The sequence below is a fragment of the Trachypithecus francoisi genome, unplaced genomic scaffold (assembly GCF_009764315.1).
Source record: "Trachypithecus francoisi isolate TF-2019V2 unplaced genomic scaffold, Tfra_2.0 Lachesis_group12, whole genome shotgun sequence".
NCBI classification, from domain to species: domain Eukaryota; kingdom Metazoa; phylum Chordata; class Mammalia; order Primates; family Cercopithecidae; genus Trachypithecus; species Trachypithecus francoisi.
In genome coordinates, this window is record NW_022681457.1 from 6,663,167 (window position 1) to 6,675,292 (window position 12,126).

Consider the following 12,126-nt stretch of genomic DNA (forward strand, 5'->3'; position numbering starts at 1 on the left):
TGGGAATCTGACCTCATTGTTCCCATCTCAGCCCTGCCCCAAATCCCAGAGAGAAATGGAAACACCTCAATACACTATCATACAAATATGTTCACAGCAGCTATATTGATAATCGCCACAACCAAAACAATATCAATGTATAGGAAAAAATAAGGGAATGAACCGTGATTTGCTCATACAATGCAATGGCATTCTACTCAGCAATAAAGAGAACAGATGCTGACACACACAACATGGATGAATCTCAAAACACGCAATGTGGCCAGGCGCGTGGCTCACGCCTGTAATCCCAGCAGTTTGGGAGGCCAAGGTGGGTGGATCATGAGGTCAGGAGATCGAGACCATCCTGGCCAACATGGTGAGAGACCCTGTCTCTACTAAAAATACACAAAATAGCTGGGTGTGATGGTGTGCGCCTATAATTCCAGCTACTCAGGAGGCTGAGGCAGGAGAATCACTTGAACTGGAAGGGGGAGGCTGCAGTGAGCCGAGATCATGCCACTGCACTCCAGCCTGGGTGACAGAGTGAGACTCTGTCTCAAACAACAACAACAACAACAACAACAACAACAAAAATGCAACGCTGAGTGAAAAAAGACACAAGAATACATACTGGGTGATGCCAATTATAGGAAGTTCAAGGACATGAAAATAACCTCTGGTGACAGGAATCAGAAAGTGGTGGCTCTCAGGGCTGGGGATTGACTGAGAAGGACACCAGGATCTTCCTGGAGTGAAGGAAAATTTCTTTATCCTTGATTGAGGAGCTTGTTACACAGGGGTGCATGTTTGGCAAAACTCATGGAACAGCACATGTAAGAGCTGCGTGATTCAACTGAAAAGCTAACACTATTTTTAAATTTCAAAGAACAATGTATTAACCTGTTTTCACACTGCTATTAAGAAATACCTGAGACTAAGTAATTTATAGATGAAAGAGATTTAATTGACTCACAATTCCACATGGCTGGGGAGGACTCAGGAAACTTACAATCATGGCAGAAGGGGAACCAGGCACATCTTACATGGTGGCAGGCAAGAGAGAAGAGCAGGGGAAACCACCACTTATAAAACCATCAGATCTCGTGAAAACTCACTCACTGTCAGGAGAACAGCATGGGGGAACCACCCCCATGATCCTATTACCTCTACACCAGGTCTTTCCCCGAACACATGGAGATTATAATTCTGATCACAATTCTAGATAAGATTTGGGTGGGGACACAGCCAAACCATATCAAACAAACAATCTGTAATTAAAAAAAAATTTAAAAAATTGGGGGTAAACAAAATAAGTACAGACCCACCATACAGGTTGGGCAGGGGGTTCCGGCCTTCATCTCCTCAGTGCATCTGTCTTGTTCCTGAGACTCTAGGCCATTGCTGCTCCCTCTTTTGTAAAAGTCAATGCCCTCAAGGAATTTATTTCCTGAAAACTTACTGCCAAGGTGTGCCTGGCCTGCCAATTGCTTGACTCAGTGCTAGAGGAGAGAAGAGACCTCAGAATTGGATGAGCTTTAAATTCCAGCCTGCCCTGAGTAGCCGAGTGGCCTTGAGACGGACCCAGTGAGGTTTCCACACCCAGATACACCATGGAACCATCAAGTCACAATGATTAGCACACCCATCTGCGCAAATATTTATCTATTTTTGTGAGACCATTTAAAATCTTCTTTTAGCTCCTTGCAAATATTCAATGCAAGCTGGGTATGGTGGCTCATAGCCTGCAATCCCAGCACTTTGGGAGGCCAGGACAGGCAGATCACTTGAGGTCAGGAGTTTGAGACTAGCCTGGCCCACATATAGTGAAACCCCGTCTCTACTAAAAAATAGAAAAATTAGCTGGGCATGGTGTCACACGCCTGTAGTCCCAGTTACTTGGGAAGCTGAGGCAGGAGAATTGTTCGAACCCAGGAGGTGGAGGTTGCAGTGAGCAGAGATCGAACCACTGCACTCCAGCCTGGGCAACAGAGCGAAACTCCATCTCTCAAAGAAAAAAAAATTCATTGCATGATTCTGTCATTTGAGAGAACATGGATGAACCTAGGGGATGTTTTGTATTAAATCAGCCAGGCACAGAGAGGCAAGTACCACACGACCTCATCTCTATGTGGAATCTAAAATAGTCAACCTTAGAGATGTAGAGAGGAGAATGGTGGGTAGCAGAAGCTAGGGGCAGGGATGGGTCCTGGGTAGCCGGAGAAAGGGGAGACGTTGGTCCAAGTTTGGTTAGACAGGAGGAGGGAGCCCTGGTGACCTACTGCATACTGCGGGGCTCTAGAGGGCTCTTGTTCTATGAGAATCTGCCTCTGACTTCTTTGCTGGAGGGGTTGTGATTCCTCAAACAGGCCCGAGTCTCTGCGGTTTCTCACTTGTGAATCTTGATCTCCGAGTACTCACTGTCAGTGGCCTCTTGTCCCTGCGGGTCCTGACGCTTCACTTTATGGAAGCTGAGGGTTGCATAATGGAGCTCTCCTTCCTCCCCTGATGAGTGGGCAACAGCTGGGGGAGGCTTCTTTGGAGGACTGCCCTCTGTCCAGGATTCAGTCAGGGGTCCCTGAGCAGAGAGAGAGAAGGGAGTCAGAGCAGAGCAGTGGGGTCAGGATGAGGCAGGGAGAGTCCAGGGAGGAGGCCCAGGAGATCTGTCCTCCATTCATCTCACCTGCATTTTTGTTGAAGTCTCTTTCACGCTTTCCTCCAATATTTAACATTTACTGAGCACCTATTTGGTGCTTACCAATTTCATTAACTTCCCACAACAACCCCATAGCAAGATATTATTATTATCTCCATTTTATAAATATGAAAACTGAGGTAGAAACAGTAAGCACTGCGCCCAAACTCCCTGTTGGACCAGAACCCAATCCAGTCTGTTCCTTCTGACCCCAAAGCTTGGAGTCCTGCTGAGTCCCCCATGTGTGAGACCCTGAGCCAGTGCTGGATAAACTGTGATGTACATGGTAGCTGTGGGCCCTGACCTCCTGCAGCTCACTGTTTTTTTGTTTGTTTGTTTTTGTTTTTTGTTTTTTTGAGACAGAGTCTGGCTCTGTTGCCAAGGCTGGAGTGCAGTGGTGCAATCCCAGCTCACTGCACCCTCCACCTCCTGGGCTCAAGTGATCATTCCATCTCAGCCCCCCAAGTAGCTGGGACTACAGGAACTCATCACCATGCCTGGTTAAGTTTTGCATTTTTTTGTAGAGATGGGACCTCATTATGTTGCCCAGGCTGATAGCAAACTCCTGGGCTCAAGCAATCCACCTGCCTTGGCCTCCCAAAGTGGCAGCTCAGTCTTTAATTGAGGGAGGTGGCAACAAATGACTGTTAAAAGAAATGAGTATCAGCTTGGGTTCGGTGGCTCACGCCCCTAATCCTAACACTTTGGGAGGCTGAGGAGGATGGATCACAAGGTCAGGAGTTCGAGACCAGCCTGACCAACATGGTGAAACCCCGTCTCTAATAAAAATACAAAAATTAGCCTGGCGTGCGTGGTGCGTGCCTGTAATCCCAGCTACTTGGGAGACTGAGGCAGGAGAATTGCTTGTACCCAGGAGGCAGAGGTTGCAGTGAGCCAAGGTGACAGAGCAAGATTCTACCTTGAGAAAAAAATAAAAATAAGAAATGAATATCTACATGTAAATTATGATACAATGGGCAAAAAGAGGGTAAATGAGATAGAATTACAGGGCCTTGATTGAGACATAATACCTGCCCTGGGGAAGCTCACAGGTTAGTGATGTAAGGAGAACAAGCCAGTCAAAGAAATCAGGTCCCCCCAATAATAATGAGAGGGGTCAGGATGGCTGGGGCTGCGAAGAAGAGATGCCAGCTATTCTTGGGGAGGAAAAATGGAGAAGAGATGGTGAATCGGGGCTATAGAGAAGAAAGGGAGGACAGAGAGGAGATAACTCCTACTCAGTGCTTGGCCTGGGGAAAATTGGGGGTAGGGACTGCCATGCTGTCAGCAAGATGGGGAGAAGCCGGCTTGTGGGAAGGAGGAGGAGAAGAGGAAGTGACTTTGGCCATACCAAAGAGCGCAACCCTGGGGGCCATCCTGTGGGAGGTGTCCAGGCTGGATGCTGGGTGTGGAGACGTCCACATCACTCACCTGAGAGGCCGAGCCCCTGACGGCCTTCGCACCTTCCATGCCCGTATCCCCCACGCCAGCTGCTGGCCTTGCCGATTTCTTCCTGCAGGACCTCACTCTGAGTGAAGAGACCAGAGGGCCTTTCAGTGTGGTCAGATCGGGGTGCAGTGGGCAGACCAGCCCTTGTCCTGTATTTCCTGTTGGGGGCTTGAGGGGTGACTGAGATGGGATGAGGGTGGTCCGGTTGCAGAGACCCCAACGGTGAAAACAGAGGCTTCTGCCTCCTGGATGGTGGGGCCCGAGGTTGCCACAGATGTGGAGCCCCACAAACAAGGGTGCTCATGAAGTGCTCACCGTGCACCCGTGAGCTCGTTCTTGCCCCAAGCTCTTGACCCATCCAGGTCCTTCCAGTTCTGGCTTTAGGGATTCTGTTTCTGGCCTGCCCTGCCCCAGGGTTCTCTCTCCGTCCCCAGGGTCAATGCTCACATGATGAAGATGATGCAGAAGGACAGGAAGGCCAGGGTTGTGGCTCCAGCTCCCCCGACTGCTGCCAGTGTCACTTCTGATACAGGTCTTGCAGTGCCTGCAGATGGACTGGAGTTGCTTTGGGGATTTCTATCACGGAAAACTGGGTCTCTTCCCCTCCCACTCTCTGTAGGGCCCTATACGTCCATTCCCCTCTCCTTCCCAGACACAGAACAGGAATGGGAGGGAGGAAGGGAGACTACTTCTGAGGCCAGTGAGGCATGAGCGTGCTGGATGCAGCTTGTCTTGCCTTTATTTAAAATTTTGATATTGCGTTCTTGTGGAATTATTTCGCAGTCATCAATTCCACAAAATCTTGATATTGTGTTCTTGTGGAATTATTTTTATTTTTATTTTTCAAAAGATCATGGCACTGCAATATTACTTGCTTTCTGAGTTAGATTTTTCTTTGGCTTCTTAAATTTGGTGCCAAGGCAAGTGCCTCACGTGTCTCATCCTAGTCTAAGCACTGCAAAGCAAGGCGCTTGTCCCCCCAGACACACCCGTCCAGGTCCCAGCTCCTCCCCTCCAAGACCCACTCCTCCCCTCTCCCCACCCGACCCCCCTTTTCCTTGCAGGGAGAGGACAGTGATGCTCTGGGTTGCAAGGAAGTTCCAGGCCTCACAGTTGAGCACAGACCAGAGCTGAGCTCCCCCTTGAAGCTCGGGGCAGTGGGTGGGTGGCCCATGAGGGTGGGGCAGGTGTGTTCTCCTCCTTCAGCCCCTCCCTTACCCACCTGTGACCTCGTTCTGCAGGGAGAGGCTCAGGGAAATGTGCTGGGAGCCCAGACGGTTCTGAGCTTGGCAAGTGAATTCCCCTTCATCCTTCACATGCACTCGCAGCAGCTCCAGCAGCCCAGGGTTCCAGGGCTGTGAGGGGCACAGGGTCAGGCTCCCTCGGGTCCAGCTCAGCCTGGCAGGGGGATTGCTGTCGACAGCACAGACCAGGCGCAGAGACTGCCCCTCCAGGACTGAAAGAGATGAGCCATTTCCCAGGGCTGTGGATGCTGCAGAGAAAGAGACAGAGCGTCAGAGAGACAAATGGATCCAGAGAAAGAGGAAGGACACAGAAGGAGACTGGTGAGAGGAACTGACACACAGACATAGACTGAAGCTGGAAAACGCACACTTTCACGGCTCAGTGTTGGGAATGTAAACTTGTCCACTTTTAATTGAGAACAACTTCACTGCATCTTTCAAAATTAGAAAGAACATACGACACTAGTATATTTTGCTTATAGGAATTTATCCCATACACTTAGATATTCCTGTGGAAGTAGATACAAGACAATCCACTGCACAGTGTCTGTGGAAGATCATTTTCCTTAAGGGATACCACAAAGTCAGAGTCCATCTGTGCAGCAAAATCACACACGGTCCTAGAGGAGAGGGCGGACAGTCTCACTACGATGTCAAACCACCTGAGATCCTCCAGGTGCACAAACCAAGCCTCAGGGCAGCCTGGACGGACACTGGTCAATTCCGTGGAGGGGGATGGGCATCGGAGGACAGACTGCTGTGCATTTTGAATTTCTGCCCATGTGACTGTATCATCTGTGCAGAAGTACTTAGATCGAAACTACCGGGAAAATACAAAGATCAGACAAAGGAAGTATTCAGGAGACACCTGACAAGAAACTTGAAAGTCTGGTCCCAAAATAAAAATGAACAAAAGCCAAAAAAAAAACAAAACAAAACAAAAAAACAAACAAGAGTCTGGTCCTGTGAATGTCACCATCTTTGCTGTAGGGCCGAGGAGGGGGTGTGTAGAGGAGTCTGAGGGGAGCAGGGACAGGATGAGGACGGGGCTCAGGTAGCCACACGGGCTGGAGATGTGGGCTCTTGTGCCCTGGGCTCACACACAGTGGCAGCTCTGTTTCCCAAAGTGAGTCCAGGATGAGGAGAGACCCAGCCCCATCCTGAACTGAAGGCCCTGCTCCCCGAGCCCCAGGGAGGGGGTTCTGTCCTACCTGTGTCATCTCCTCGGAAGACAGTCACGGTCAAGTTCCAAGGAGGGTCTGGGACAGAAAGACATGAAGACCCACATTGCTGTAAGGGCTGGAAACATTGGCCCTGTCTCCCCAGGAGCTGTATATACAGGGAAAACGGAGCCGACATTCTCCTGACCCCACTCCCAGCCCAGATTCTGGGACCCAGAACCCAGTGTCCAGGCTTGAACCCCATCCCCTGCCCTCAGGAACACCTCCCAACTCATGAAGGACCCGGGTATCTTGGTCCAGCACTCACAGGACACATCGAGTTGGACGGTCCTGGTCATGGTCACACCCGTCCCAGGCAAGGTCACCTGACAGGTGAGGCTGGTGCCATGGTCCTGGGGCTTTGGGATAAGGGTGAGCACTGAGAAGCGGGCAGTAGTGGGGCCCAGGGAGGACACGGAGGTCCCAATCCAGGAGATCATGGGGGGCATCCTCTGCTCACAGGCCCAGGGCACAGAGCAGGTCAGGTTCCTGGGGTGGCCAGACTCTAGGGTCCCTTGGATGAGGATGTCAGGCCTCTGGGTCAAGGCTGGTGAAGACGGAGACACAGGATCAGGAGGAGGTATTTCAGCTGCAGCCCTGGGGGAAGCTCAGGCTCTGGTCCAGCTCCTCCCCGGAGCCCGACTTGCTTCAATCCCAACCCCCTCCCAGGCCCCATCCCAGCCCTGCCTTTCAGTCCCCCATGACCTTCCCCTGTGGCCTGTCCAGGAGCCCGTGCCTTACCTGTCACAAACACAGACAGCTGCTTAGCCTTGTAATTCAACTGTGACTTGTAACTCCATTTCATGCGTCCTCTCTCTAGCCGAAAGAAATATGACCCCCTGTCCTTCTTCCTGGCGTCGTTGATGTTCAGGGAGCAGTCATTGCTCCATCGGTCCCCAAGGAGTTGGAATCGGCCCTGGGTCTCCGCCTGCACCTCTGTGTCCGGGTTGTTTGTGGCCACTGGAGCATCTTGGTATGGTCTGTCTCCTGCCCGGAACCAGTAGCCGTGAACTGGGTCAGAGTAAGTCCAGTCATCCTGGGGGTAGGAGAAGGAGCAGGGCACATGGACACACAGGCCCTCCTGCACCGTCACCAGTTCCTGCACTTGAAGCAAGTAACCATCCCCATATTTTCTGTCTCCCTCCACCCTCCCCCTCCCCCAGAGCAGGGGCGGTGGCGGCATCAGCAGCAGCAGCAGCAGCATGTCTGGGGTTGGAGGTGCCAGGGCCGCCAGGGAACGTCTGTTCCTCAGGGTTCTTCTCCCAGGAACTGAGGGCTTAAGACTTAGGGGAGGTCCTGCAGGAGGTTGGGGGTGAGGTCAGAACAGTGACCTCCCCAGAGGAGGAACTTCACACACAGACACTGTCAGGCCTGGGTCAGTCCTGGGAGATCCACCATCCACCACCCCGTGTCCACTCCTGGGGACCCTGAGACCAGAGAGGGTGAGAGACTCACCCAGATTCTCACCCCATGCAGGGTCCACCCTCCTTCTTGCTTCCCGGACTTGCCCTTCCATTTGGGTAACATTTTCTGCAAGGTGAAATTGGGTCCCATCTGGCCAGACCTCTGAATCACCCCTGTGGCTCTCACTGTTTGTGGAGGTCATACCAGCCAAAGGTGGGACTCAGGGCCATGCGAGACGGGGGTGCAGGTGGGGTGAGCAGGCAGCCTCTCCTCCCTCCTTCAGCAGCCACGAGGTGGGCACCCCCTCTCTGCACAGCGAGGTCAACACAGCAGAGCCAGACACTGTCCCCAAGGAGTCACTGTGCAGAGGGGAGACACTGAGGCTCATGACGTCTGAGGTCCCCAGGATGGGAGCTTCAGTGGGGGGCACCGGCAGGGTGGGGTCATTCTCCCCTAGGTCGGGGATTCAGTCTCAGGAGGACCGAGCAGACAGACACGGGGCTGTGGAGGGGAGGATTCTGCATGTTGATACATGCCAAGGACAGGGAGGGGAAGCCTGGCTCGCAGGAGGCCTGGGAAACTGAGGCTGTAACTGTCGTACTGTGGGGTTTGGAAGGGAGAAATGTCAGAAGGGAAAGGGTGGATGTGAAAAGGGCGCACACTTCTCCATTTGTTGCAGCTATTTGGGTATCAGAATGGGTTTCTTCACCACCCATATCTTACTCAGTCACACTTCCCCTGGTTACTCCACAGCAGGCGGGGTCTGCCGGCCCCGGGACTTTGCTCCTGCAGGCTGTGCTCCCAGGGGTCCAGGGGAACAGCAGTTATGGAACCAGGACACCAGCCCTGGGGTATGCACCTTCAGCGATGGGCAGGATTTCATGAGAGAAGAAATAGGTACTGAATTCAACAGATTATTACTATTATTTTGAGACGGAGTCTATCTCTGTCACTAGGCTGGAGTGCAGTGGCACGATCCCGGCTCACTGCAACCTCTGACTCCCTGGTTCAAGTGATTCTCCTGCCTCAGCTTCCCAAGTAGCTAGGATTACAGGCATATACCACCATGTCTAATTTTTGTATTTTTAGTAGAGCCAGGGTTTCACCATGTTGGCCAGGATGGTCTCGATCTCCTGACCTCGTGATCTGCCCACCTCGGCCTCCCAAAGTGCTGGGATTACAGGCATGAGCCACCGTGGGAAGGCATCCAGTTCTTTCTTTGCTGGGAGGTTTATTACTGATTCAATCTTGTTGCACGTCATAGCTATGCTCAGGTTTTCTGTTTCTTCCTGTTTCAATCTTAGCAGATTCTGTATGTCCAGGAATTTATCGGTTTCTTCTAGGTCTTCAAATACATTGGCATTAGTTCATACCTTCTTTCATGATCTTTTGTGTTTCTGTGGTATCCAGTGTGATATCTTTTTCATTTATGATTTCTGTCTTCCCTCTTTTTTTCCTAGTTATGGCTTGTTGCTTTTATCTTTTAAAAAATATATATATTTTTTTCTGAGACGGAGTTTCGCTTTTGTTGCCCAGGCTAAAGTGCAGTGGTGCAGTCTTGGCTCACCGCAACCTCTGCCTCCTGGGTTCAAGCAATTCTCCTGCCTCAGTCTCCCGAGTAGCTGGGATTACAGGCATGCGCCACCATGCCTGGCTAATTTTGTATTTTTAGTAAAGGTGGGGTTTCTCCAAGTTGGTCGGGCTGGTCTTGAACTCTGACCTCAGGTGATCGACCCACCTCAGCCTCCCAAAGTGCTGGGATTACAGGCGTGAGCCACTGCGCCCGGCCCTATTATTTTTTTCTACTAATTTTGGATTTGCTTTGTTCTTGCTTTTCTAGTTTCTTGAGATGCATTGTTGTTTATTTGAACTCTTTCTAGTTTTTCATGTAAACATTTATTGCTACAAACTTACCTCTTATACTTCATTTTCTCTGTCCTATAGCTTTTGGTGTGTTGTTTCTATTTTCATTTGTTCAATGAATTTTTAAATTTCATTTTTAGCTTTGTCCTTCACCCATTGGTTGTTCAGAAGCATGTTGTTTTTTTTTTTTTTTTTGAGACGGAGTCTTGCTCTGTCACCCAGACTGGAGTGCAGTGGCAGGATCTCAGCTCACTGCAAGCTCCGCCTCCTGGGTTTTACGCCATTCTCCTGCCTCAGCCTCCCGAGTAGCTGGGACTACAGGCGCCTGTCACCTCACCCGGCTAGTTTTTTTTGTATTTTTAGTAGAGCCAGGGTTTCACCATGTTGGCCAGGATGGTCTCGATCTCCTGACCTCGTGATCTGCCCACCTCGGCCTCCCAAAGTGCTGGGATTACAGGCATGAGCCACCGTGGGAAGGCATCCAGTTCTTTCTTTGCTGGGAGGTTTATTACTGATTCAATCTTGTTGCACGTCATAGCTATGCTCAGGTTTTCTGTTTCTTCCTGTTTCAATCTTAGCAGATTCTGTATGTCCAGGAATTTATCGGTTTCTTCTAGGTCTTCAAATACATTGGCATTAGTTCATACCTTCTTTCATGATCTTTTGTGTTTCTGTGGTATCCAGTGTGATATCTTTTTCATTTATGATTTCTGTCTTCCCTCTTTTTTTCCTAGTTATGGCTTGTTGCTTTTATCTTTTAAAAAAAATATATATATTTTTTTTCTGAGACGGAGTTTCGCTTTTGTTGCCCAGGCTAAAGTGCAGTGGTGCAGTCTTGGCTCACCGCAACCTCTGCCTCCTGGGTTCAAGCAATTCTCCTGCCTCAGTCTCCCGAGTAGCTGGATTACAGGCATGCGCCACCATGCCTGGCTAATTTTGTATTTTTAGTAAAGGTGGGGTTTCTCCAAGTTGGTCGGGCTGGTCTTGAACTCTGACCTCAGGTGATCGACCCACCTCAGCCTCCCAAAGTGCTGGGATTACAGGCGTGAGCCACTGCGCCCGGCCCTATTATTTTTTTCTACTAATTTTGGATTTGCTTTGTTCTTGCTTTTCTAGTTTCTTGAGATGCATTGTTGTTTATTTGAACTCTTTCTAGTTTTTCATGTAAACATTTATTGCTACAAACTTACCTCTTATACTTCATTTTCTCTGTCCTATAGCTTTTGGTGTGTTGTTTCTATTTTCATTTGTTCAATGAATTTTTAAATTTCATTTTTAGCTTTGTCCTTCACCCATTGGTTGTTCAGAAGCATGTTGTTTTTTTTTTTTTTTTTTTTTTGAGACGGAGTCTTGCTCTGTCACCCAGACTGGAGTGCAGTGGCAGGATCTCAGCTCACTGCAAGCTCCGCCTCCTGGGTTTTACGCCATTCTCCTGCCTCAGCCTCCCGAGTAGCTGGGACTACAGGCGCCTGTCACCTCACCCGGCTAGTTTTTTTTGTATTTTTTAGTAGAGACGGGGTTTCACCCTGTTAGCCACGATGGTCTCGATCTCCCGACCTTGTGATCCGCCCATCTCGGCCTCCCAAACTGCTGGGATTACAGACTTGAGCCACCGCGCCCGGCCCATGTTGTTTAATTTTAATATATTTTTATAGTTTCTAATGTTCCTCTTGTTACTGGTTTTGAGTTGTATTCAACTATAGTCAGGTAAGATACTTGACATTTTGGTAAATGATGCTGTTATTGGGTACATATACATTTAACATATTCACCACTTTAACAAAGTGGTAGAAGCCAGATACATAGAGTAAATATTGTGTGAGTCCATTTATATGAAGCTCCAGAATAGAAAAAAACTGATAGTGATGGGAATCATATAAGTGATTGCTGCAAGTGAAACACTGACTGGCACAGAAAAATAAGAAAACTTGGAGGGATGAAAAAAAGATTCCCTATCTTGATTGAGGACATAGTTACAGGGTGTCTACATTTGCCAAAACTAATTTAACTGTATGCTTACAATGGGTGCTTTTTATTATATGTAAGGTATGTCTCCATTAAGTTTATATTAACACTGTAGTAGATGTGAAAAATGCAATATAATAGTGATGAATAGTAATGACTTCGGGTTGATTTGGGCGCGCTCTCTTTCCATGAAAGCTGCTTTATTTTCTCACACTTTACCCACTGCACACTTTCGAAACACTTCTTGCTACTCAATATTTTTGTGGCCGCCCCACTAAGATACAGGCTCACTGCAGGCAGAGTTTTT

The 12,126-nt window shown here is 49.4% G+C and overlaps 1 protein-coding gene across 10 annotated transcripts in view; it reads right to left on the reverse strand.

Annotated features, from left to right (window-relative positions):
* Positions 1–12,126, reverse strand: part of LOC117091682 (sialic acid-binding Ig-like lectin 13) — a 63,236-nt gene that overhangs the window by 24,219 nt on the left and 26,891 nt on the right. Inside the window, exons 1-8 of one of the 10 annotated variants that reach the window (XM_033224309.1) lie at positions 8,055–8,188; positions 7,329–7,623; positions 6,856–7,134; positions 6,579–6,626; positions 5,346–5,615; positions 4,571–4,667; positions 4,106–4,202; positions 2,401–2,557 (exon numbers count right to left, since the gene is read on the reverse strand). The exons of 3 other annotated variants lie outside the window; for them this stretch is intronic. In XM_033224309.1, coding sequence (XP_033080200.1) covers positions 2,401–2,557; positions 4,106–4,202; positions 4,571–4,667; positions 5,346–5,615; positions 6,579–6,626; positions 6,856–7,134; positions 7,329–7,623; positions 8,055–8,141 — 1,330 coding nt within the window. In that variant the 5' untranslated portion in view covers positions 8,142–8,188. 6 more of the 10 variants (XM_033224308.1, XM_033224303.1, XM_033224302.1 and 3 more) reach the window with 6 other exon arrangements.